We start from the raw sequence: 26,485 nt of genomic DNA on the forward strand, positions 1-26,485 counted from the left end.
GTCTGTGTCTGAGGACAGTCTGTGTCTGAGGACAGTCTGTGTCTGAGGACAGTCTGTGTCTGAGGACAGTCTGTGTCTGAGGACAGTCTGTGTCTTGAGGACAGTCTGTGTCTGAGGACAGTCTGTGTCTGAGGACAGTCTGTGATGGGAAGGCAGTAGCCTGACTCTGTAGACCGACTCTCTCCCTACTGACCAGGTGATGGTGGCTGAAGCCCTGGACATCACCAGGGAAACCTACTTTGCCATCCTGATGGACCGGGCCTGCAACGGGCCTGTCATGGTGGGCAGTCCTCAGGGTGGGATGGACATAGAGGAGGTGGCCGACAAAACCCCAGAGCTCATATTTAAGGTACAGTTCTGTGAGCTCTGAAGCAGCATATGTTACAAATGACTACAGATGTGAACATGGAACCTCTCACCATTCACTGGCGGTGTTATCTCTCCTCTCTCCCTCCCCTGATTGGTACAATAAATCCCTTGATCCCTTCTCCATGTGAGAATCTCATCTCTACAAGTGCCTGATAATTATAATGCCATCGTTACAGTATCAGGTTTCCTTTCCTCACATCTGGCAGGTTGCCACCACTTAATTGCAGCTTCCGTGATTTAATGAATATCCACTTTTTGTCATATTACCATGCAGTGTTTTTGAGTCTCCATTCTCTCTCTGTCTCGCTCTTGCTCTCTCTCTCTTGCTCTCTCGGTCTCTCTCTTGATTTTTCTCTCTCTCTTGGTCTCTCTCTGTCTTTCTCTCTGACCCGCTCTGTCTCTCTCTCTGACCCGCTCTGTCCCTCTCTCTCTTTCTCGTTCTCTCCCTCTCTCTGCTACCACAGGAAGTCGTAGATATTTTCGAGGGGGTGCGAGACGACCAGGCGCTCCGCATGGCAGCTCATTTGGGTTTCAAAGGACCTCTGGAGAGACAGGTGATGGGCCCGGCGAAGCTCTCTGAGCCGCAGTGCAGAGAAGCAGAATAGTGTACACACACTGAAGACCCACAGTACACAACTCAAGAGCTGTTGAAACTGGATAGGACACTGCCAGTGTACTGGGCTCTCTATGCTGGTTTATAGAAGTTCATACGTCCTTATACAACAAACAAAGGTTCACCATTATAGCGCATAACAAAAATGTAGTCACTGAAGTACATTACATTTTTTGGATTCCTCTCAAAATCATGAACAGACAGTGTTGCTGTAGCCAGTCCTGGCCAGTATAAACTCCACAATTCACATTTGATATTAAAAGTTATTATCTGGTTCATTTTAGAGCCAATTGTCTTGTAGCATTATATTGCTAATTTGTATATGCCTATCTGTGAGCAGAGCAGCATAAAGAATTGGATTAGTTAAATGTTACAATGGGGAAAACGTATAAATCAACTTAATGAATAGTTAAAAAAAAAAAAATGAAATGAACATACACAGTTGTCTGAGAGGTACACCCTGTGTAATACTAGCCTGTTTTGGTATTGAATGGCCATTGATTTTAACAGGAAAATGATTCGCTAAGTGTCTGGCTTGTCAGTTTAGTTCTGAAACTCTGTCTTCTAAAACGCAGGTGTGGAATGGAACCTCCTTTGAAATAACTTTGCTTCTTTGAAAACTTTGAGATTACAAAAAGTGTGTGTGTGTGTTTGCGGATGTGTGTCTGTGAGTGTGTGGCAGAGAGTAGTCCTTACATCATTTTCTGTCAGGCTTTTTTCGTAATCAAAAGAGCAGCTCGGTGCCAGGGACAGACAGAGACATCCGCTGAACACCGTATTCTTTAAAAGAGGATTAGTACAATGACAGTCACTCCAATACCAATACTGCGCCTGTTAGGATAATGTGGCACAAAATACACATTGTAATCTCACTCATAGCTAATACATTAATATGCCACACAATGGTTGTATTATAGTGGTTTAATTACTGTTTTATTAGGGTATATAGGTGAAAGCTATGATCCCTTATTGATGTCACTCGGTGTAAATGAAGGGGAGGAGACAGGTTAAAGCAGGATCTTTAAGCCTTGAGACAAATGAGACATGGATTGTGTATGTGTGCCATTCAGAAGCTGAATGGGAAAGACAAAATATTGAAATGCCTTTGAACGGGACATGGTAGTAGGTGCCAGGCGCAACAGTTTGAGTGTGTCAAGAACTGCAAAGCTGCTGGGGTTTTCACGCCCACCAGTTTCCTGTGTGTATCAAGAATGGTCCACCACCCAAAGGACATCCAGTCAACGTGCACAGCTGTGGGAAACATTGGAGTCAACATGGGCCAGCATCCCTGTGGAACGCTTTTGACAACTTGTGGAGTCCATGTCCTGACAAATGGAGGCTGTTCTGAGGGCAAAAGGGGGCCCAACTTCATATCAGGAAGATGTTCCTAATGTTTTGTATGCTGTGTGTAGCCTTTTTTTTTTTTTACAGTATGAGCTAAAGGCTTATTGAGTCGTGTTAGTTAGAAAATAGTAGGTTGTCACAACTCCTGAGAAAGGTGGTATTTAAAAATGTTAAAAGATCAACACCTGCACACACATACTGTACATGTGTGCACACACACAAAAACACATGCGCACATGCACACACATGCTCTGTGTGTATAAGGGGATTTGCCATGTTTTATTTAACGTGTATGTGGTGCTGAGTGGCCCTGGCGGGCCTGCTGCTCAGAGGCATCTTGTTTGGTAATAACTGTCCTCTGTGGAACTCACAGGCTGCAGATCAGATTAAGAGGCTCTATGATCTGTTCCTGAAAGTCGACGCCACTCAAGTTGAAGTCAATCCTCTCGGAGAGACTCCCGAAGGACAAGGTATGACTCTTTTTCTCATTCTCTTTTTGGTGTCTACATATTAGACGGTCTGTTTATCTGGATCTGTCTCTGTTTGTCCTCTCTTTTCCTCTCGCTCTCTCTCTCTCTCGTACATCATGGGAGTGTTCTTGGTGGGATTTTAGGTATATATTTGAGCATATCCATCACTAATTGCCTCTTGAGGAACAATCCTACAGATAAACTCATTGTTATGAAACAAGATCTTGTTATAGGTCTGGTTCATCAAAGAAAATACCGTTTTGTAGCCTAGTCTAATCACTACTTATGAATATTGATGAGAGGTCTGTTATTTTGTTGTGTACAACCAAGCTGTATTGAGAGGTGCAACTCTGCCATCCAACAAGCAAGGCAGAAACTTGTGTTTCTGTAGACTCCCATTGAAAGTAGATCAACTTGTTATTTAATTTGTACATATACGACAAGGGAAGATAACGAACTACCGAGCATGTCTGTTCAGTAGAGTTTAAACAGCAGGCCACATGGTACTGAAGAACATCACTGTAGGCAGAAAAGTTACGGCATGTTTTTTTCCCACTTTAGTCTCTTACTTTGACTTGCATTTCAGCGTAACTGAACCCTCATCACCAAAGGGACGGTAAGACTAAATTACTGTTAAACTCTGAAAATGAATGTGATTGTACTACAGTTGGTCACATACAGCAGCTCCAGGAGACAGCCAACACTCCACTTAGCTGCAGTAGAAGTGACTTCCCATTAAAAAAAAATCTGGTTAGTGTGTGTTTGTGTGTGTGTCATGTTACCTTTATTACGCTTGGGAGCTTCAGCCCAGGTAGTATGTCACAGAGACGAGCCATTACATAGTGAATTTACAGTTGGTTCCATGGGGATCCCGTGTACCACTACTGTCATTTGTCCTCCAGGCTGTTATAGAGTGTTGATAGATGAAGGCTCCAATCACCCCTGTGTAAATGGTTGTGGTATGTAGTGGGCCTTACAAAGTACAAATCCATAAGGAGCATACCTCAGCATTTCAGCCCTGCAGTAAATACTTTGCCTGCAGGTAACATTCAGCTTGCAGTTTCTTTGAACTGCACCTTGTGAAGTGTAGAAGTATTGTCCATTATGCATAATATATTCCCCCTTTGAGGCACTGTCAATGCATAAACATGAGCTGCACCATTACAAATACTGAATTAATTAAGTCTAATAGGGTGAGATCACTTGCCACATTTTATTTAACATATTTCATTGAGTTTATACATTATTACATTTCCATTTCACATCCTACTTTTTTTTCTCTACATCTCTTCCTCTTTTCTTCTTTGTCTATTTCCTTCGTCCTCTCTTTATTATTCTGTCCCTCTTCTCTTCGTATCTCTCTCTCTCTCTCGCTTCTTTCAGTGGTGTGCTTTGATGCCAAGATCAATTTTGACGATAACGCAGAGTTCCGTCAGAAAGCCGTCTTTGCCCTGGACGACATGTCAGAGAGCGATCCCACCGAGACGGAGGCAGCCAAATGGGACCTCAAGTACATCGGCTTGGATGGAAACATCGCCTGCTTTGGTGAGTTCTGATTATGTCTGTCCACACTCATGCATGTTCTATTAATTCATCCATGGGTAACCCAGCCCAACTGGAACAGAGTTGCTGTTTTCCTTATCAGACAATTGAAGGCTGGGAGACTACGTTCAAACTTTGTCAAACTACAGTAAAGCTGACTGGGCTCCTCTCCAGTCCAAATTGACAACCAGCTTTCTAACGACTCCAGAAGGAGGCTGCCATAACCAATGCTTTCTAATTAGCCATAATCCGCCCAAAAAGTCTCCAGTGAGCTGGATTGTTAGCCTTCTCATTATGGTCCTCCCCTGTCATAAATCAAAACTTTACAGTGTAATTCTGGGCTGCTGGGGAGTCTCTTCTGGCTGCCCTGCAGCCTCATAAACATTGTGGCAGTAAGAGCACAGGTTAGCGGCTCTTTCCCCTGCGCAGCCTCTCCTCCAGAACAACAGCTCAGAGCTGATGGGCTCCTTAAAAGCTTTGTAACCCACCAAAGTGACAGCTGTTAAAGCCAGTTTCCTTTTATTGAGACTTCTGTCAGGGCACTTGCCAGGACGTAGGCTCAGTGCCGCTAAAACAAATGAGGTAAGACGTTTGTAGAGAAGCGTGTTGGCTTTGGCAGGAAGCGACTGAATCGCTTGGCTCCCTTGCAGCAAAGCACCAAGCAGCCCAGAGGATAGGGATGCGCTCACAAGGCTGCCTGATAATACGGCCCAACACTAGTGCCACAGAAACTTGTTTAATCGGTGCTCGCTTTCTGAAGTCAAGAGCATTGRCGTAATCACATTTTCCTCCACTTTTCAACTTCTTCAAGTGTTAAATATCCCAATTACAAGTTTTAACAYTACCTCTTAAAGATTTAAATCCTCAAAAAATGTTGTTATTCCCTCTTCATTAGATCATTTATTCATTGATTTCACAGTGAGCCCTTTCATGTTTGTGTTGTTTTAATGCTGGTATTAGGTCATATTTAATTGAATTAAATCCCAACTACTTGTCACTGTTTTCTCTCAAGGGTTTTCGTTTCAGTTTTCATCTTCATTTGGACTGTAATGGGGGAATCTAACTTCATCAGAGAATGGGCAAGAAACCATTATCAGCATTCCAGAATCATCATTTGTCATCAAAATTGTGATCACAGTAACTATTTTGAAGGGACGCTCTGGACTTTAGAGGCCCTTCTCTGTTTTCTGAGACCAGTAACAGTTCTCAACTTTCTCTGTGGTTTAGTTTCACCTTTGATCTGTCATTCCAGTGAATGGGGCTGGTCTGGCTATGGCCACATGTGATATCATCGACCTCCATGGAGGGAAGCCGGCCAACTTCCTGGACCTGGGAGGAGGGGTGAAGGAGAAGCAGGTGTACGAGGCCTTCAAACTGCTCACTGCTGACCCCAAGGTAGGAGCCTACTTTATCCAGCACCACAGGGTGTGTGAGTGTGCTGTGGAGAGGAGTTGTACCACTTAAAGATAGAGAACAAAGCTGATTCACTATGCTACAGTAGCTAGTTCCATGTCAAACTGTCAGTTGGTCTCAGAGAGCCAACACACTGTTCCAACCACCTGTTGAATTCCCTATTTAACCAACCCAGCTGCTCAACAATTTACCCTAGCTATTCTGTAAATATTTGTTGCTGCTACTTTGTGTGACTGTTTAACCAGGAGTCATGTTAAAGCTTCTCGTTAAGGCCTTGTCTGGTCGGTTAGGCACCAGTCCACCTCTAACAAAGACACAACAGTTTAGTGGGTTTGGCACTGACAGCTATGTTTCTCCCAGAGATGGGGTATTAGAGATCTCCTAATTATAATGCCATGGTTTTATTGACAGTTTTGTAATGAATTACAGCCCCGCAGCCACAATAAAGCCAGCCTTTTAATGGCTTGTCCCTGCCGTCACAGTCTTCTCCCAATGCACAACGCAAACTCGTTACTGTACTTTCCTGGTGCAATTAAAGGTCCAGAACCTCAGAGGAGAGGATGTGGCAGCTTGGCTCTCTTTACGACAGTTGAATACTAAATGTTCAGATTGCCAATAACTCAGCAGCGAACAGTTGGAGGCTGGTAACAATGCCGCAGTGCTAGTTTGTTGACACTCATCAGAGCACTAATTCCCTGTTTGCTTTCACTTCAAATTATTGTTTTTTCTACCAGTCTATTTGACAATGGTTGTGTCATAGAACAGTGTTAAATACTGGTTCCTTCTATACACTATTGAACAGGCCAGTTTACCACACATTTCTGATACATCAAAGATGAAGGACATTGAGAACGAAGGACATTGAGAACGAAGGACATAGAGGCATGATGTGGAATGTACTATGCACAAATATGGCATGATACTCATTGCAATACACAAGCCACTTGAATGACATTACTTTGCTTCACTTCAGTTTCATGTAGTCACTTTAATAGTTGACCAGAGTCATAATCAAATTTTGTAAAGAAAAGAGAGAAAAAAGAAACAGTAACACAACAGGAATAAAATATGCAAGAATAAGCTGTTATGCCAGTAACAGATCAATGTGCAGGGGTACAAGGTATTTGAGGTAGAAATGTATATAAAGGCAGGGCTAAGTAACTAGGCATCAATATATATTATAATAAAGAGTAAAAGTAAAGAACACCATAGCAGCAGCATATGATGAGTGTGTTTATGTATGTGTGTTGTGTTCGTATGCATGTGTATGTCGCGTGTGTGCATATGTAGTGTATGTGAATGTGTGTTGGTTTTGAGTCAGTGTAGTGTGTGTGTGTGTATATACAGTCGTGGCCAAAAGTTTTGAGAATGACACAAATATTAATTTCCACAAAGTTTGCTGCTTCAGTGTCTTTAGATATTTTTGTCAGATGTTACTATGGAATACTGAAGTATAATTACAAGCATTTCATAAGTGTCAAAGGCTTTTATTGACAATTACATGAAGTTGATGCAAAGAGTCAATATTTGCGGTGTTGACCCTTCTTTTTCAAGACCTCTGCAATCCGCCATGGCATGCTGTCTATTAACTTCTGGGCCACATCCTGACTGATGGCAGCCCATTCTCGCATAATCAATGCTTGGAGTTTGTCAGAATTTGTGGGTTTTTGTTTGTCCACCCGCCTCTTGAGGATTGACCACAAGTTCTCAATGGGATTAAGGTCTGGGGAGTTTCCTGGCCATGGACCCAAAATCGATGTTTTGTTCCCCTAGCCACTTAGTTATCACTTTTGCCTTATAGCAAGGTGCTCCATCATGCTGGAAAAGGCATTGTTCGTCACCAAACTGTTCCTGGATGGTTGGGAGAAGTTGCTCTCGGAGAATGTGTTGATAACATTTTTCATTCATTGCTGTGTTCTTAGGCAAAATTGTCAGTGAGCCCACTGCCTTGGCTGAGAAGCAACCCCACACATGAATGGTCTCAGGATGCTTTACTGTTGGTATGACACAGGACTGATGGTAGCGCTCACCTTGTCTTCTCCGGACAAGCTTTTTTCCGGATGCCATTCAGTTCATTTGCATGGCAAAGAGGGACTTTGCTCTCCCCTCTTTCTTCTGTAGTCCACAATCATCTCCTTGGTCTTACTAAGGTTGAGGGAGAAGTTGTTGTCCTGGCACCACACTGCCAGGTCTCTGACCTACCTGTAGGCTGTCTAATCGCCATCGGTGATCAGGTTTACCACTGTCGTGTCATCTGCCAACTTGATGATGGTGTTGGAGTCATGCGTGGTGATGCAGTCGTGGGTGAACAGGGAGTACAGCAGGGGACTAAGCACCCAACCCTGAGGGCCCCCCGTGTTGTTGCCTACTCTTGCCACCTAGGGCCGCCCCGTCAGGAAGTCCAGGATCCAGTTACAGAGGGAGGTGTTCAGTCCCAGGGTCCCCAGGTTGGTGAAGAGCTTGGAGGGGACTATAGTGTTGAATGCTGAGCTGTAGTCCCCTCTTGTTCAGGTGTTAGAGGGCAGTGTGAAGTGGAATAGAGATTGTGTCATCTGTGGATCTGTTGGGGCGGTATGCGAATTGGAGTGGGTTGAGGGTGTCTGGGATGATGGTGTTGATGTGAGCCATGACCAGCCATGTCATATGTATCTATAGGCTATATCAGAGATGAGCCTATATCAGTCTTGTTTTTTAGTCGGAGACTGAGGGCACGAATCTCACACACACACACACGTACCAGAGATGAATTTTAAAAAGGTGCTAGTGAAACTCCCAGTCAAATGTCCACAGTGTATATATTATTTTTGGCCCTGCATGAAATCATCAAGGTGTCCTGAAAACAGAATAAAATAAGAGAGAAAGTAGAGGTTTAAGTGTTTCTCAGTCCTCTGAGGCAGTGTGATCAAATTCATACATTATGATGTCAAACGAGGTCATAATAGAGATGAATTTGTGGGGGAAACCGAGCCAGCATTAGACTTCACAGTTATTCCTGCATAGGAAGTAGTCTTCTCTTTATCCTGGCTTCAATTCGAAGCCCAAACCCTAGAGAAAAGGCCGTAGCTACCGGTTCCTCCTCCAGCAGTATAGAGGCGAGCCCTCCCTTATGAGCGAGAAATGAGAGCGGATTGACATTAAACCTCCGTGTACCGCCATTTGCATTTCATACAGGGATTTGGAGACTCATCAGATCTGTGGAGGGAATGTTAATTATTAGATTCTTGGCATGATAAAAATCCTCATTTACATTTTTCTTTTAATAAATTCCTTACACTAAAGATGTTCTGTGTCTCGGTTCCATTTAGGCCTAGGCTGTGAACAACTTGAGCCAGAGTGAGAATCAATAGCTGGGAATGCCAAAGATACACACTTGTTAAATGTTGAAATGTGTCCAACTGAATAAGGTACTTGAATGCATTTCAATGGTTTGTCATGACAAATACTTAATATTCATGCTTACAATTGAATTTCTTATGTTTTATTTGCTTTGGCATGGAAGATGTTGACTCGTTTCAACCTTATGAAATGTTAATCCGTGTTTGAAGACGAGTCAGCAGTGGAATGTTTATTTTGCCATATTCAATACTCAACTCAAAAGCCTTGTGCTTCGCTCCCAACAGTTTCCACCTTGAGGTTTGGTGTAATGTGAGATGCCTAACAGTGACATAAAACTCTAGCTCTATACTCATTTTCACTAGTGCAGCAGTATTATACATTTACTGCAGCCAACTACAGTATGTATCCAGGGAAGCTGATATTCTGCATAAGTGAGTATATTCTACCCTCGTTAGCACAGCCTTATTTTAGCTGCTAGGTTCCTCATAGCCACTAGCAATTAATATGGTTATGTATAATATAGCTGGTGTCAATTGGTACATTGTGGCTATCAATGACTATCAGAAAGGTAACATTTAAACACCATTACCAAGGAGGATCATTTAGAAATAAATACCAGGTAAAATGAAGCATAACCTGGCTCGTTCTCTTATCTGGGAGATGGCAAACACTGGATAGCGTGTCCGTCCACTGCTCTCTCCCTCACTCTCTCTGCTCTGTTTTCTCTCTCTGTCAGCTCTCTTTCTGCTTTGATCTCTTCAGCTCGTTCTATTCCAACGAGAAGATGCAGTTGGGAGTGTACAGCTTCAGCTAGAACAGACAGGTCTTGGGATTGGATATGATTTAAATCTTGTTTGTGTGTTTTTTTGCTTTTTTTCAGTTGGAGTACAGCATTGATTAGGTCAATTAGAAAGAGGGAAAGAGAGACCATATAGAATAGGGAATATGACGAAAATTTACAGGATGAGGGAAGAGGTTGGAGAAAAAGGATGAAGAAAATGAAAAGAAAAAGGAAGACATTGAACGTAATATCTAAAGTAAGTGTTGGTGTGTATAGTATGTGGGCAAAGCCTATTCATTTCATTGGACATGCAGTACAAGGCTGTTCAATGGTGTTTCAATTGGCACCGTACGTCCCTGCTAGAATAACTAGCCCCACTCTTTCACAGGCATATAAAGAACTGCTTACTTTGACAGAATAGTTGTAGTATTGAGTTTCCCCCCCCACACTACCTGTAGGCAGTGACCAAATACCCACAGCCAAATAACCTCTTTATTACACTACTTCCTGCTCAGTCCTGATAGGAAATAGCAAATGGATGTTTTGTCCTGCACTGTATTTCCTAGGTGGTGGTGAATTATGGCCCCTATAAGACGGAGCTGTGCTCCTAGGCTGTGTGTGACGGCAGGGAGTGACTGGGTAATTGTCACCTTTGGGTGTTTTCACAGCTTTGTGTGTGTGTGTGTGTGTGTGTGTGTGCCAGTAACAAGATGTAAAGGGAACAGACACAGCTAGGTTCTCTAATCCTCCACCTTGAATGTATCGGTACAGTAGCATTTAGTCCATTCAGTTGACCAGCTCCAAGGCAGAGAGGGAAGGAAAGAGATGGTGTGTCAAATCTTATTTGTCACATGCTTCGTAAAGAACAGGTGTACGCTAACATTGAAATGCTTACTTAGGGGCCCTTCCCAACAATGCAGAGAGAAAAATAGAAAAATAATAGAGAGAATATTTGACTAGGTAACCAACCTTGGGTGTTAATCACATTGTTGATTAGGCATGCTGAATGTGTGTACTCGCTCATATTCACCCTTGGCCTCCCTACTGGGTTGTGTGCGTTTCTATATGTGCACAAACGTGTGTGTGTGTGTATTGTATCTGCTCTGGAGGTGTGTGCTCACTCAGATCATCCAGCTTCACCTGTGCCTCCCCTCCAACCCAAGCATTTGTTAGTGTCTGTGATGCACTTTGTGCGTGGGTGTTTGTATACGAAGGTGTTCACTCACTCAGACCTTTGTGTTCCTTGCGGCAGTGTGTGGTAGGCGTGTGTGCTTCTCTCAATGTGTTAGTTTCTGCTCTGCTTCACCTGTGTCTCCCTCTTGGCTAGTTGTGCCATCTTTGGCACGGTGTACCTCATGGAGAAGAGGTCCTGGCCCGTTCCCGTCACATTTCCACTCCAAATCGCCCCATTACATCAAGAGTATTCTTGAAAGGTATTATTGTCCACCTACTGCAGATATACCCAGTGTATGGCAGCTCTCTCCTCCCCCAGCCTTTGATCTGCTAAATCCTGTTAAGGCAGCTTTGTGAGGGGCTCTGAGGAGCAGGCCCAACCACTCCACTCTGGATCAGCCACTCACTCTCTGGTCCTCTCTGTGCATATGGAGATGTCTTGGGCCCGCGTCGAATGTCAGAGCGCCTGCTTGGACATGGTGTGAGGCTGTCGGAGACTAGGGGACGAGGGCTCATTGTTGGCCCTCTTTAAGATTCCCACTCTGCAACGTGATTGGTTGTGAATGGTGAATCATCCTCTCCGCACCACAGTTCTAGAGGCTCAGTGGGAATGACTCCTATTCATGTCCTTGGATCTGTTTCATCTACACCTCTCAGACAGGCTGAGGCAATCATGCACCGTACAAATACAGACTAACACACACATGCCTAGCCCTCCAGGGACTTGCACAATCAGCCATCATTGAGTTGGCTGTGACGTCGGAGATCTGGGTTTGCTGTGGGAAAATGGTCTGTCGGCCTGCAGGCTAGGCCTCCGGGAACAGCCAGTCCCCTGTGTCGTAAAGACAAGCAATGATAAGCCAGAGAGAAAGCCCAGAAACAGGCTCCCACTCCATAATGGAGTTCATTCCCTCTGCGTAGAGCATTAAGCCTGGCATTACAGACGGCAGGCTATGGGGAGCCATCACCTGAGACCTGTGCTGTGGGACCAGTAAACATTGGACTGGGGTGATGAGGAGGGGACATTAGAATGACGAGCAGGTCATGCCATCAAGAGCACATTTTGCTAATAGTGGTAATGGCTCTCTGGGTATGTGTAGTGAGCTCTGAATGGTGAGATTGCTTTTCTATGGTGGCGCAAAGCACATATTGACAATGAGATTTGAATCGAGTGGTGCTAGTGAGTAGAGTAGGGGGCATTATTTCAGTAATGTATAGCTAGATCTAACCATTGGTTTGAAGGGATACTTAGGGATTTTGTCAACTTCCCCAGAGTCAGATGAACTCGTTGATACCATTTGTATGTCTCTGCATCCAGAATGAAGGAAATTGGCGGTATTTTGAATGATACTGCTAACTATTGTTCGCGTAATGACTGGAAGTCTATGGTATCTACTAGCATCCTAGTAGTTACATAGACTTCCAGACATTGTGCTAACACAAGTTAGCAACTTTCTTCAAACTGAACTACATGTTTCAAGCAGACCACTATAGTCCTTGTGCCCAAGAACATGAAGGCAACCTGCCTAAATGACTACAGACCCGTAGCACTCACGTTCGTAGCCATGAAGTGCTTTAAAAGGCTGGTAATGGCTCACATCATTATCCCAGAAACCCTAGACCCAGTCCAATTTGCATACCGCCCAAACAGATCAACAGATGATGCAATCTCTATTGCACTCCACACTGCCCTTTCCTACCTGGATAAAAGTAATACCTATGTGAGAATGCTATTCATTTACTACAGCTCAGCGTTCAACACCATAGTGCCCTCAAAGCTCATCACTAAGCTAAGGATCCTAAGACTAAACACCTCCCTCTGCAACTGGATCCTGGACTTCCTGACGGGCCGCCCCCAGGTAATTAGGGTAGGTAGCAACACATCTGCCACGCTGATCCTCAACACTGGAGCCTTTCAGGGGTGCGTGCACAGTCCCCTCCTGTACTCCCTGTTCAACCACGACTGCATGGCCAAGCACAACTCCAACACCATCATTAAGTTTGCAGACGACACAACAGCGGTAGGCCTGATCACCAACAGCGACGAGACAGCCTATAGGGAGGTCAGCGACCTGGCCGTGTGGTGCCAGAATATCACCCTATCCCTCAACGTAACCAAGACTAAGGAGATGATTGTGGACTACAGGAAAAGGAGGGCCGAGCACGCCCTCATTCTCATGGACGGAGCTGTAGTGGAGCAGGTTGAGAGCTTCAAGTTCCTTGGTGTCCACATCACCAGCAAACTAGAACGGTCCAAACACACCAAGACAGTTGTGAAGAGGGTACGACAAAGCCTATTCCCCCTCAGGAAACTAAAAAGATTTTGCATGGGTCCTCAGATCCTCAAAAGGTTCTACAGCTGCACCATCGAGAGCATCCTGACTGGTTGCGTCACTGCCTGGTACGGCAATTGCTCGGCCTCCGACCGCAAGGCACTACAGAGGGTAGTGCGTACAGCCCAGTACATCACTGGGGCTAAGCTGCCTTCCATCCAGGACCTCTACACCAGGCGGTGTTAGAGGAAGTCCCTATAAAAATTGTCAAAGACCCCAGCCACCCCAGTCATAGACTGTTCTCTCTACTACCGCATGGTAAACGGTACCAGAGTGCCAAGTCTAGGACAAAAAGGCTTCTAAACAGTTTATACCCCCAAAGCCATAAGACTCCTGAACAGGTAATCAAATAGCTACCCGGACTATTTGCATTTTGTGCCCCCCCCCCCAACCCCTCTTTTTTACGCTGCTGCTACTCTCTGTTTGTCATATATGCATAGTCACTTTAACTATACATTTATGTACATACTACCTCATTTGGCCCGACCAACCAGTGCCCCCGAACATTGGCTAACCGGGCTATCTGCATTGTGTCCCGCCACCCACCACCCAGTAGCTACTGATACTCTCTGTTTATCATATATGCAGTCACTTTAACCATATCTACATGTACATACTACCTCAATCAGCCCGACTAACCGGTGCCTGTATGTAGCCTCGCTACTGTTATAGCCTCGCTACTGTATACAGCCTCGCTACTGTTATTTTTCACTGTCTTTTTACTGTTGTTTTTATTTCCTTACTTACCTATTGTTCACCTTATACCTTTTTTGTGCTGTTGGTTAGAACCTGTAAGTAAGCATTTCACTGTAAGGTCTACACCTGTTGTATTCAGCATGTGACAAATAGACTTTGATTTGATTTGGTTACAATTAAATGATGAGAACCATAGAGCACTGTGAGTTATCGGGGTCTCTTAAAAGATTTCTAAGCGTAACGTAAATGTTAATATCTCAGTGGAATCTCAGGAAATACTAACAGCCTCAGTATAACGGCTGATCATGGACTAGCAGCAGACCCCGTCAGACCTCAGCTGCCTGCTCAGTGCATCATGCCAAGGCCTCCTCAACCAACTATACTGTAGCTGACGATTTGCTATATTGTAGCTGTTCCACCTCACTGCTTATAAGATCATAGCTGAATGTAGGCTGTTTCTACTTGGTTTCAGGTCCTTTGTTCACAGAGTCCTGGGACTGGGCCAGGCATTGACATACAGAATGGGATGTAAATGGTAGGAGGAGAAGTCGAGGCTCTGGAGCTCTTGTCTAAAGCCTCTGAGTTGTGATGTGTGGCTATGGAGCTGCAGTTCAAAGAAACATTATGACGCTACAGACGAACTGGAAGCGCAGTGTGACGTTTGAACTCAATGTCAAAACGCTGGAGTTTTCCTCTTTTTTATACTCTGAAAACCATATATCAATCCTCCATACACTGAAGATATCTGGACTTTGGGAAATTGGAAACACTTCAGTTTGCCAGTTCACTTTGTTACTTTAGTCTAATTGGTTGGAGTAGAGTGGGTTGTTTTTATGAGTTGTTACCTACTCCAGGCAAGAAGCTCCAGTCAAGAAGCAAGAAGTTGTTTTTATTTAGATTTTCATTTTAGCCAGCAATGTTTTTTTTGTTTATGTTTTGTTTGAATGAACCCATGGCAATACTGATCTGAATTGCATAATTAACCAACTGCGAATGAAAGGTGGGTTTATTTACACTAAGTGAATATTACTTCTCTTGACACATTGTTTTTATCCTTGAGGATGTTTAGAGAGAAATGCCTCAGTAGTACATTCAGTACATGATAATGATACCTCCTAATTTCAGGACCAAATGTACTGCTTGTCGCTGTTTGGATCATTAGTTGCTGCGTCGTAACCTGCAGATTGGAAAAACAGTTGGCTATTTTTTGTGTATGTAGCATTGCAGTGTTCTTATTTTAGTTGTTGGGGTGCTATTGGTGAAATGACACACTCCGATAATTGTGTATTGCCTTCATTTGTTTGTCCTAATTGTCTCTGTTTACCTCAGTCAGTGATCTCATTCTGTGAGCCCTCTAACCTTCCAGCTGCCGGGTGTAATTGTGTTGCTTATCGAAATAAATCAAATGTAACTCAGACTGGCTGCCAAACTAAATACCATTATCTCTTAGATCTATGTTCCACTTAGGCACTTTCATATGGATTAGCCTAGCTACCCTGATGCAGTTCTCTGGTGTAATTGTGAAGAAACCAAAATACAATTTGCTTCACAAGAGTTATAAATAACTGCTTTGGAATGTCCTTTACACACACACACACACACACACACACACACACACACACACACACACACACACACACACACACACACACACACACACACACACACACACACACACACACACACCTGTCTCTTATACACATCTAGATGTGTATAAGAGACAGCACACACACAGTGTGTTTGCTTGTTATCCCACTGTACCTAGTACTTTGGATGAATGTTAAAAACAAGAAGTTAGGCTAAATTGCAATAAGATCTCAATCTCCTCTAAATTGCACCTGCGGTCGATATGTGAATGGCCCTGAGAGGAAGCACTCCCTCCCTCAGAGTGCCATTCAGCTGGGATGATCGCCTTTCATCTGGCCTGGCATGTTTTAACCATCTCATCACCTCTATCGGTCCTATCGATGTCCCGAAAACTTCACTCACTTAATAATGAGCTTCTTTACACTGGTGTTCTCTCTTACTGTTTACCAGCTCCTCAGTCACTTCTTGCCCCGACACATGCACACACACAGACAATCAGATACACACATACCTAGTCAGACAAACACACATACACACCAGTGGAGGCTCCTCAGAGAAGGAAGGGGAGGACCATTTTAAACATTTAAAAAAGGTTATCCTTTTTAGATAAAACTATACTAAATATATTCACTTCACCAAATTATTTATTAAAACACTGTTTTGCAATGAAGGTCTACAGTAGTCTCAACAGCACTCTCTGGGGAAGCACCATGGTGTAGCCGGAGGACAGATAGCTTCCGTTCTCCACTGGCTACATTGACTTCAATACAAAACCTAGAAGGCTCATGGTTCTCACCCCCTTCCACAGACTTACACAGTAATTATGATGACTTCCGGAGGACGTCCTCCAATCTTATCAGAGCTCTTGCTCTTACATGTTGTCCACCCAAACAAAGTGTCAGAAAATGAATGTAGTACTGATAACATAAGCTACAGCTAGCTAGCACTGCAGTGCATAAAATGTGGTGAGTAGTTGACTCCGAGAGAGAAAGAATAGTTGAACAGTTTTTAACAAATAATTTATTCCAAAATTAAGTAGAAGCAACAAGAGGGAGAGCTAGCTGTATTTTTATTTAACATTCTTTTTCACTTACTTAGCTAGCAAATGCAGCAAGCTAGTTTAGCCTACTCAAACAACCGGGATGCTATGTTAGCTAGTTGGCTATGGCCTTCTTCCAAGTCAAAGTAAGCTTTTGGTTTTATAAAGGTATTGCCACCGGGGCCCTCCATTGTAGCTGCTGAACTGCTTGCTGCTGACTCGAGTAGCTAGGTTGACTATGACGTTAGCTAATATGGTGACAACGATGTAGGCTGTGTGTAGCAGTTAGAGTTTATGATATAAAGGTTTGGCCTGGATTTTTTTTCCCGCCTGGTCACAGAGCAGCTGTTGTGTTGTGCAATGAAGTCCACAAGCGAAGGGAAAAGGTGAGAGGAGGAGAGCGCGTAGATGCCAGAAGAAATTATACAACGAGCAAAGTGATCGTGCTGTTTTGTATGTGGCTGCTATGAAAGTGAACTGTGTTTGCAGATGATCAGGGGTGTACTCATTCCGCTAAATCTGTTAAACAGAAGCAAACGGAACGGAATCCTCCATGAAGGGGGAGGAATCCTCCATGGAGCTGATGATGTGTGTGATTAATCTGATCTCCCCTTCATGGAGCTCATATCAGCTCATCGTCTGGCAACCACCATACCGCTGTAGGACATATTTTATATACAAGACACCTGTCAATAGCTTGTCTAATGGCTATTTATGTCTTAGTATAGATTGTTAATGTATTCACCTTGTATTAACACCATCCCTTTCCACCCCCTGTTGACTAGACCATTCCTCCCCCTTCTCCCATGGCCCTGTCTGATTGAACAGTCTCCTGTCTGCCATTCCTCATCTGGGATAAATCAATATGTGATCTGGGATTGGACCTGGGCTAATTTGAGCCCTTCTCTCACTCTTATTGCTGCAAGAAGCGTTTTGTCATTTCAACGGTAGGCCCCAGATGGGGCAAGGTAGTAGCGTTAGAAAGGCCTTCAAATGCCATAGGGGCACATAGTCTATGATTTAGTGACCTTCTAGAAGTCAAGCAGTGCTCCTTTAATAGGAAAAGGCTGGACGGCTCCATTTTTCTCATGTTCTACAGCACCTCCTACCACATGATAGTATTAAAGATTGAGAACCGTTCTCAGTCACTGACTGTGTTAGTCAGCAACAGGAGGTCGATTTTTTTCTCCCTCTTTCGCATGTTTGGAGAAATGGAACATAATAGTTCATTTTCACTTATGAGGCACACTGCCTGAGGACCCAGTCTAACTCCACAGGGAAATGTACCCAGAGCACTCTGACAACTCAGTTCCACCCCCCACTGATCATTAATATGGCATGAGAACCGTGGCCCTGTTTCTTCTTGACATCCTCATGGTTCCATATTACAGTAACCCAGGGCGACGCCCCTCATTATGACCCTGGCGTGGCACGTCCAGCAACGAGCTGCCTCGCTCTCGCTACACCGCTCAATTTAACAGATGATGCTTCCCTCCATCCGGACAGGCGTCCATGTCAGGCGTCTGTCTATCTCTCCATCTGTCTGTCCGAGGCGTGTGCGAGCGTCACAGGGGTGTCCTGCGTATTCCGAAAAATTGAGCTGATGGTGTAGCTGAGGCCACACTCATTTTACGCATCTTGGTTTTGATGTAAGCCTACATGCACGCTGCTGTGGGCTCATCTGAGGCCATGCCACCCAAACACTGAGACAGATGATAGGATCAGGCCTGCTTTATGAGCCGTGCTCTACAGTGCAGTGCAGCAGCACGTCCTCTTGTCCTCTGTCACTGCCTGACGCTGTATGTAAACATGGAGCAGTCTAAAGATGCTGATGCCAAAGCGGTGAGGGATAACGTCATGTTGATAGGTCATTTGTTAATTGCTGTGAGAAAGATGATTAAAGCAGTTTTAAATGTTACACTAATCATTATAGCAGACTTAATTTTGGCTCTAAAACCTAGAGAAATGACAGTGGTTGTCGATGAGGAGCAATTGGTGTATGCTGTGTGTCATTAGCCTTGATATGACTCATCCCAAGTCACACAATACACAAGAGATGAATGTCGACTCCAGTAATTAAATGATCGCTTCCCTTTATTTGAGCGATGGAGGGGAACACGGATGATAATTTACCCGACAGTCAAGGCTACAGCAGGAGATTAATTTAGTGTGTGCGTGTAGTGCTATACTTGTGAGGACCAGAAGTCCACACAAGAATAGTACACCCAGGACAATTCAGATAACTGGGGACATTTTGCTGGTCCTCACTTATACAAAGCCTGTTCTTAGGTTTAAGGGTTAGATGAATGGCTAAAATTAGGGTTGGGTTAGGGAAAATAGGATTTTACATTTACATTTACATTTAAGTCATTTAGCAGACGCTCTTATCCAGAGCGACTTACAAATTGGTGCATTCACCTTATGATATCCAGTGGAACAACCACTTTACAATAGTGCATCTAACTCTTTTAAGGGGGAGGGGGGGGGTTAGGAGGATTACTTTATCCTATCCTAGGTATTCCTTAAAGAGGTGGGGTTTCAGGTGTCTCCGGAAGGTGGTGATTGACTCCGTGACTGGCGTCGTGAGGGATTTGTTCCACCATTGGGGCCAGAGCAGCGAACAGTTTGACTGGGCTGAGCGGGAACTGTACTTCCTCAGAAGTAGGGAGGCGAGCAGGCCAGAGGTGGATGAACGCAGTGCCCTTGTTTGGTGTAGGGCCTGATCAGAGCCTGAAGGTACGGAGGTGCCGTTCCCCTCACAGCTCCGTAGGCAAGCACCATGGTCTTGTAGCGGATGCGAGCTTCAACTGAAGCCAGTGGGAGAGCGGAGGAGGACGGTGGACGTGAGAGAACTTGGAAGGTTGAACACCAGACGGGCTGCGGCGTTCTGGATGAGTTGTAGGGGTAATGGCACAGGCAGGGAGCCCAGCCAACAGCGAGTTGCAGTAATCCAGACGGGAGATGACAAGTGCCTGGATTAGGACTCGCCGCTTCCTGTGTGAGCAGGGTCGTACCTGCGAATGTTGTAGAGCATGAACCTACAGAACGGGTCACCGCCCTGATGTGAGTTGAGAACGACAGGGTGTTGTCCAGGATCACGCCAAGGTTCTTAGCGCTCTGGAGAGGACACAATGGAGTTGTCAACCGTGATGGCGAGATCATGGAACGGGCAGTCCTTCCCCGGGAGGAAGAGCAGCTCCGTCTTGCCGAGGTTCAGCTTGAGGTGGTGATCCGTCATCCACACTGATATGTCTGCCAGACATGCAGAGATGCGATTCCCACCTGGTTATCAGAGGGGGGAAAGGAGAAGATTAATTTGTGTTCGTCTGCATTAGCAATGATAGGAGAGCCATGTTGAGGATAATGACAGAGCCAAGTGACTTGGGTATAGCGAGAATAGGAGAGGGCCTAGAACAGAGCCCTGGGGACACCAGTGGTGAGAGAGCACGTGGTGCGGAGACAGATTCTCGCCACGCCACCTGGTAGGACGACCTGTCAGGTAGGACGCAATCCAAGCGTGGGCCGCGCCGGAGATGCCCAGCTCGGAGAGTGTGGAGAGGAGGATCTGATGGTTCACAGTATCAAAGGCAGCCGATAGGTCTTAGAAGGATGAGAGCAGAGGAGAGAGAGTTAGCTTTAGCAGTGCGGAGCGCCTCCGTGACACAGAGAAGAGCAGTTCTCAGTTGAATGACTAGTCTTGAAACCTGACTGATTTGGATCAAGAAGGTCATTCTGAGAGAGATAGCAGGAGAGCTGGCCAAGGACGGCACGTTCAAGAGTTTTGGAGAGAAAAGAAAGAAGGGATACTGGTCTGTAGTTGTTGACATCGGAGGGATCGAGTGTAGGTTTTTTTCAGAAGGGGTGCAACTCTCGCTCTCTTGAAGACGGAAGGGACGTAGCCAGCGGTCAAGGATGAGTTGATGAGCGAGGTGAGGTAAGGGAGAAGGTCTCCGGAAATGGTCTGGAGAAGAGAGGAGGGATAGGTCAAGCGGGCAGGTTGTTGGGCGGCCGGCCGTCACAAGACGCGAATTTCATCTGGAGAGAGAGGGGGAGAAAGAGGTCAAAGCACAGGAGTAGGCAGTGTGAGCAGAACCAGCGGTGTCGTTTGACTTAGCAAACGAGGATCGGATGTCGTCGACCTTCTTTTCAAAATGGTTGACGAAGTCATCCGCAGAGAGGGAGGAGGGGGAGAGGAGGGAGGAGGATTCAGGAGGAGGAAGAAGTGGCAAAAGAGCTTCCTAGGGTTAGAGGCAGATGCTTGGAATTTAGAGTGGTAGAAAGTGGCTTTAGCAGCAGAGACAGAAAGAGGAGAAATGTAGAGAGGAGGGAGTGAAAAGGATGCCAGGTCCGCAGGGAGGCGAGTTTTTCCTCCATTTCCGCTCGGCTGCCCGGAGCCCTGTTCTGTGAGCTCGCAGTGAGTCGTCAGCCACGGAGCAGGAGGGGAGGACCGAGCCGGCCTGGAGGATAGGGGACATAGAGAGTCAAAGGATGCAGAAAGGGAGGAGAGGAGGGTTGAGGAGCAGAATCAGGAGATAGGTTGAGAAGGTTTGAGCAGAGGAAGAGATGATAGGATGGAAGAGGAGAGAGTAGCGGGGGAGAGAGAGCGAAGGTTGGGACGGCGCGATACCATCCGAGTAGGCAGTGTGGAAGTGTTAGATGAGAGCGAGAGGGAAAAGGATACAAGGTATGGTCGGAGACTTGGAGGGGAGTTGCAGTGAGATTAGTGGAAAGAACAGCATCTAGTAAAGATGAGGTCAAGCGTATTGCCTGCCTTGTGAGTAGGGGGGAAGGTGAGAGGTGAGGTCAAAAGAGGAGAGGAGTGGAAAGAAGGAGGCAGAGAGGAATGAGTCAAAGGTTAGACGTGGGGAGGTTAAAGTCACCCAGAACTGTGAGAGGTGAGCCATCCTCAGGAAAGGAACTTATCAGGCGTCAAGCTCGTTGATGAACTCTCCAAGGAAACCTGGAGGGCGATAAATTATAAGGATGTTAAGCTTGAAAGCTGGTAACTGTGACAGCATGGAATTCAAAGGAGGCGATAGACAGATGGGTCAGGGAGAAAGAGAGAATGTCCACTTGGGAGAGATGAGGATCCAGTGCCACCGCCCCGCTGACCAGAAGCTCTCGGGGTGTGCGAGAAACACGTGGGCAGACGAGGCGAGAGCAGTAGGAGTACAGGTTGTCAGTGGTAATCCATGGTTTCCGTCAGTGCCAAGAAGTCGAGGGACTGGAGGGACGCATAGGCTGAGATGAACTCTGCCTTGTTGGCCGCAGATCGGCAGTTCCAGAGCGGCCGGAGACCTGGAACTCCACGTGGGTCCTGCGCGCTGGAACCACCAGGTTAGAATGGCAGCGGCCACCGGTGTGAAGCGTTTGTATGGTCTGTGCAGAGAGGAGAGAAGAGGGATAGACAGACACATAGTTGACAGGCTACAGAAGAGGCTACGCTAATGCAAAGGAGTTAGAATGACAAGTGGACTACACGTCTCGAATGTTCAGAAGTTAAGCTTACGTTGCAAAAGTAAAATAAAATCTTATTGACTAAAATGATATAGTACTGCTGGCGGTGAAGTAGGCTGGCTAGCAGTGGCTGCGTTTGTTGACTTTGTTTGAACGTGTAGCTGGCTAGGTAACCTCTAACTGGCTAGGTAACCTCGACAATTTCTCAAAACTACACAATTATCTTGGATACAAGGACAGCAAAGACAACTATGTAGCTAGCTAACACTACGCTAATCAAGTCGTTCCGTGTAAGTAAGTTGTAATGTGAGTTTCTACAGTGCTGCTATTCGGTAGAAGTTGGCTAGCTAGCAGTGTTAGCTAGCAGTGTTGACTAGGTAGGAGACGGCAGCGCGCGGACGAAAATAGCTGGCTAGTTAACCGAATAATTACTCTAACCAACTCTAAGCTACCACAATTATCTTAGATACAAAGATAGCAAAGACAACTATGTAGCCAGCTAACACTACACTAATCAAGTCATTCCGTTGTAATGTAATCGTTTCTCCAGTGCTGCTATGCTGCTATTCGTGGCTACGCTTAGCTAGCAGTGTTGACTACGTTACGTTACGAAAAATAGCTGGCTAGTTAACCGAAAATTACTCTAACAACTCTAAGCTACACAATTATCTTAGATACAAAGATAGCAAAGACAACTATGTAGCCAGCTAACACTACACTAATCAAGTCGTTCCGTTGTAATGTAATCGTTCTCCAGTGCTGCTATGCTTGCTTATTCGGGTAGCGGCTAGCTAGCAGTGTTGACTACGTTACGTTACGTTCGGACGAAAATAGCTGGCTAGCGAACCTCAATAACTACACAATTATCTTTGATACAAAGACGGCTATGTAGCTAGCTAAGATCAAACAAATCAAACCGTTGTACTGTAATGAAAATGAAAATGCTAAAAAATGGTAAAACTACCTGTGGAGCGAAGCGGAATTGCGACTGCACGCTCCAAACCGGAAGTACACCATTTTGAATGGGAATCAATTGTTGGTCCCCAAAAAAGTCCTCAACTATACTTTGGTAACACCCCTCTGTGTGTGTAAGTTTCTCTGTTAATAACAGTTGATATTCTCAGTAGCCTGTGTATTCAAATAAAAAATCGCATTTTATTGGTCACATACACATGGTTATCAGATGTTATTGCGAGTGTAGCGAAATGCTTATGCTTCTAGATCCGACAGGGCAGCAGTATCTAACAGGTAATATCTAACAATTCCACAACAAAACCTAATATCAATCAAATTCCACAACAACACCTAATATCTAACAATTCCACAACAAAACCTAATTCACACAATCTAGTAAAGGAATAGGATAAGAATATATAAGTATAAAATATATGGATGAGCCGTGACAGAGCGGCTAAGATGCAATAGATTGTAAAGAATAGATAGTGAAGGATACAGTATACATTATATACATATGAGATGAGTAATGCGAGATATGTAAACATTCTTAAAGTGGCATTATTAAAGTGACTAGTGTTCTATTTATTAAAGTGGCCAATGATATCCAGTCTGGTGATGGCTGTTTAACAGTCTGATGGCCTTGAGATAGAGAGATTGAAAAACAGCTTCTGTCCCAGCTTTGATGCACCTGTACTGACCTCACCTTCTAGATGGAAGCGGGGTGAACAGGTAATGGCTCGGGTGTTTATTGTCCTTGATGATCTTTTTTGCCTTCCTGTGACATCGGGTGATGTAGGTGTCCTGGAGGGCAAGTAGTTTGCCCCCGGTGATGTGTTGTGCAGACCGCACCACCATCTGGAGAGCCTTGTGGGTGTGGGTGGTGCAGTTGCCGTACCAGGCGGTGATACAGCCCGACAAGATGCTCTCAATTGTGCACCTGTAAAAGTTAGTGATGGTTTTCGGTGACAAGCCACATTTTTTCAGCCTCCTGAGGTTGAAGAGGCGCTGTTAATCATGAAACATACACCCCCGCCTTTCTTCTTACCGGAGAGATGTTTATTCCTGTCGGCGCGATGCACTGAAAATCTCGTTGGCTGTATGGATTCACAGCATGTCCCCAGCTAGCCATGGTCCCGTGAAACGGTGTATGTTACAATCCCGGATATATATTTGGAAAGCAATTTCGTTGACTTTGTTAATTAGGGACTGGACATTAGTGAGTAATATACTCGGCGTGGTGTGTGCGCATCCGAAGCCTCGTGCGCAACTAGAAGACCGCTCCGGCACCCTTCCTCCAGTGTCGTTGTTTTGGGTCGGCCTCTGGAATCAGTTCAAATGCCCTGGGAGGTGCAGACAAAGGCTCCGCTTTGGGGAAGTCGTATTCCTGGTTGTAGTGCTGTTTGTGCTGGTAAGTTGACGTCTCCCTGATATCCAATAGTTCTTCCCGGCTGTATGTAATAACACTTAAAGTTTTCTGGGATAACAATGTACGAAATAATACATAAAAAAAGAAATACTGCACAGTTTCTTAAGGACTTGAAGCAAAGCTGCCATCTCTATCGGCGCCATCTTGCCTAATGTGTACAACTGCATTGTTGGTTAAGGGCTTGTAAGTAAGCATTTCACGGTAAGGTCTACATCTGTTGTATTCGGCGCATGTGACAAATAAAATAGGATTTGATTTGACATGCTGCTGCTGTTTGTTGATGTAATTTAGACTCCCTTCTCTCATTAACCCTGAGATCTGTGACAGGCGGATTCCTCAGCCTCTCCAGCTCTTCCAGAATGGACCCCTGTTTTTGAGCATGAGGAGCAGCCCTCTGTGTGCAGAAGGCCATGCCATAATGAATTTTATGAAATATAGCCAATGTAATGAGAAAGACGTGCCCATCCCTGGCTCCTCTGTCACATCAGGTTTGTCCACTCTGTGGGAATGGAGGAGAGAAGGTCACTTACAGTGCCTTCAGAAAGTATTCATACCCTTGACTTATTTCACATTTTGTTGTGTTACAGCCTGAATTCAAAATAGATTAAATCGATTTTTTTCATTTTCACACAATACCCCATAACGGCAAAGTGAAAACATGTTTTTAGAATTCTTTGCAAATTTATTGAAAATTAAATACAGAAATATCTCATTTACATAATTATTCGCACCCTAAGTCAATACTTGCCACATATTTTCAAGTAGATTTAAGTCAACTGCAATTCAGCCACTCAGGAACATTCACTGTCTTGGTAAGCAACTCCGGTGTAGATTTTGGCATGTGTTCATCTCCCAGTGTCTAGTGGAAAGCAGACAGATTTTGCCTGTGCTTAGCTCCATTCTGTTTATTTTTTATCCTGAAAAACTCCCCAGTCCTTAACAATTACAAGCATACCCATAACATGATGCACAGCCACCACTATGATTGAAAATATGGAGAGTGGTACTCAGTAATGTGTTATATTGGATTTACCCCAAACATAACACTTTGTATTGAGGACAAAAAGTGCATTGCTTTTCCAAATTGTTTTCAGTATTACTTTAGTGCCTTTTTGCAAACAGGATGCATGTTTTTGGATATTTAAATTATTTTCACTCTTTCATTTATGTTAGTATTGTGGAGTTAACTACATCCTCACTTTTCTGAGTGGTTTCCTTTCTCTCCGGCAACTGAGTTAGGAAGGACGCCTGTATCTTTGTAGTGACTGAGTGTATTGATACACCATCCAAAGTGTAATTATAAACTTCACCATGCTCAAAGGGATATTCAAGACATTTTTTATTTTATTTATTATTTTTGGAAAACATAATTCCACTTATTATGATTATGGTGTATTGTGTGTATGCCAGTGCCAAAAAATCTTAATTTAATAAATGTTTAATTCTGGCTGTAACACAACAAAATGTGGAAAAGGTCAACAGGTGTGAATACTTTCTGAAGGCACTGTAGATGGAGTTCTGGAAAACAACATCTGGGATCACTGTTGGATATCAGCGATGTCTGTCTCTTTGTGATCTGCTTTCTGCAATTCCAGGAAACTAAATAAATATCAACTTTATTAAGACCTGATAACCAACTGAAAGGATATGTGTTATAAGAAATATCCTGTTTATTTGGGTTGTCTTGTACTCATATACCTCTATCTGTTTCACCTGTATCCCAGCCCCTCTCTCCTCTCCCCTGGTATGGTTTGCTATGCTACTGTAAGCCTCACTGGCAGCAGTTCAAACATATTATTGTCACTGTAATTGGCTACTCCAGGCTTGATTTGATATGTGCCTCTTGTCTGATCCGTACACCTCTTTACCGCGCTAATGGAAAGATGAGTCCCACATGAAATGTTTCTCTCATCAGATCGCTGTTCAAATCGTACATCTCACGTTACCCT

At 44.6% G+C, this 26,485-nt stretch overlaps 1 protein-coding gene and 1 long non-coding RNA gene across 2 annotated transcripts in view; both read left to right on the top strand.

Annotated features, from left to right (window-relative positions):
* Positions 1-26,485, top strand: part of LOC139028366 (uncharacterized) — a 474,307-nt gene that overhangs the window by 414,451 nt on the left and 33,371 nt on the right. The gene's annotated exons all lie outside the window — the stretch shown is intronic.
* suclg2 (succinate-CoA ligase GDP-forming subunit beta) overlaps positions 1-26,485 on the top strand; it is a 131,263-nt gene that overhangs the window by 71,407 nt on the left and 33,371 nt on the right. Inside the window, exons 5-9 of the mRNA XM_023996335.2 lie at positions 197-349; positions 834-923; positions 2,700-2,796; positions 4,180-4,341; positions 5,591-5,733. Of these exons, the coding sequence (XP_023852103.2) occupies positions 197-349; positions 834-923; positions 2,700-2,796; positions 4,180-4,341; positions 5,591-5,733 (645 nt within the window). The remainder of the gene's footprint in view (positions 1-196; positions 350-833; positions 924-2,699; positions 2,797-4,179; positions 4,342-5,590; positions 5,734-26,485) is intronic.

The sequence above is a fragment of the Salvelinus sp. IW2-2015 genome, linkage group LG11, assembly GCF_002910315.2.
Source record: "Salvelinus sp. IW2-2015 linkage group LG11, ASM291031v2, whole genome shotgun sequence".
Classification (NCBI taxonomy): domain Eukaryota; kingdom Metazoa; phylum Chordata; class Actinopteri; order Salmoniformes; family Salmonidae; genus Salvelinus; species Salvelinus sp. IW2-2015.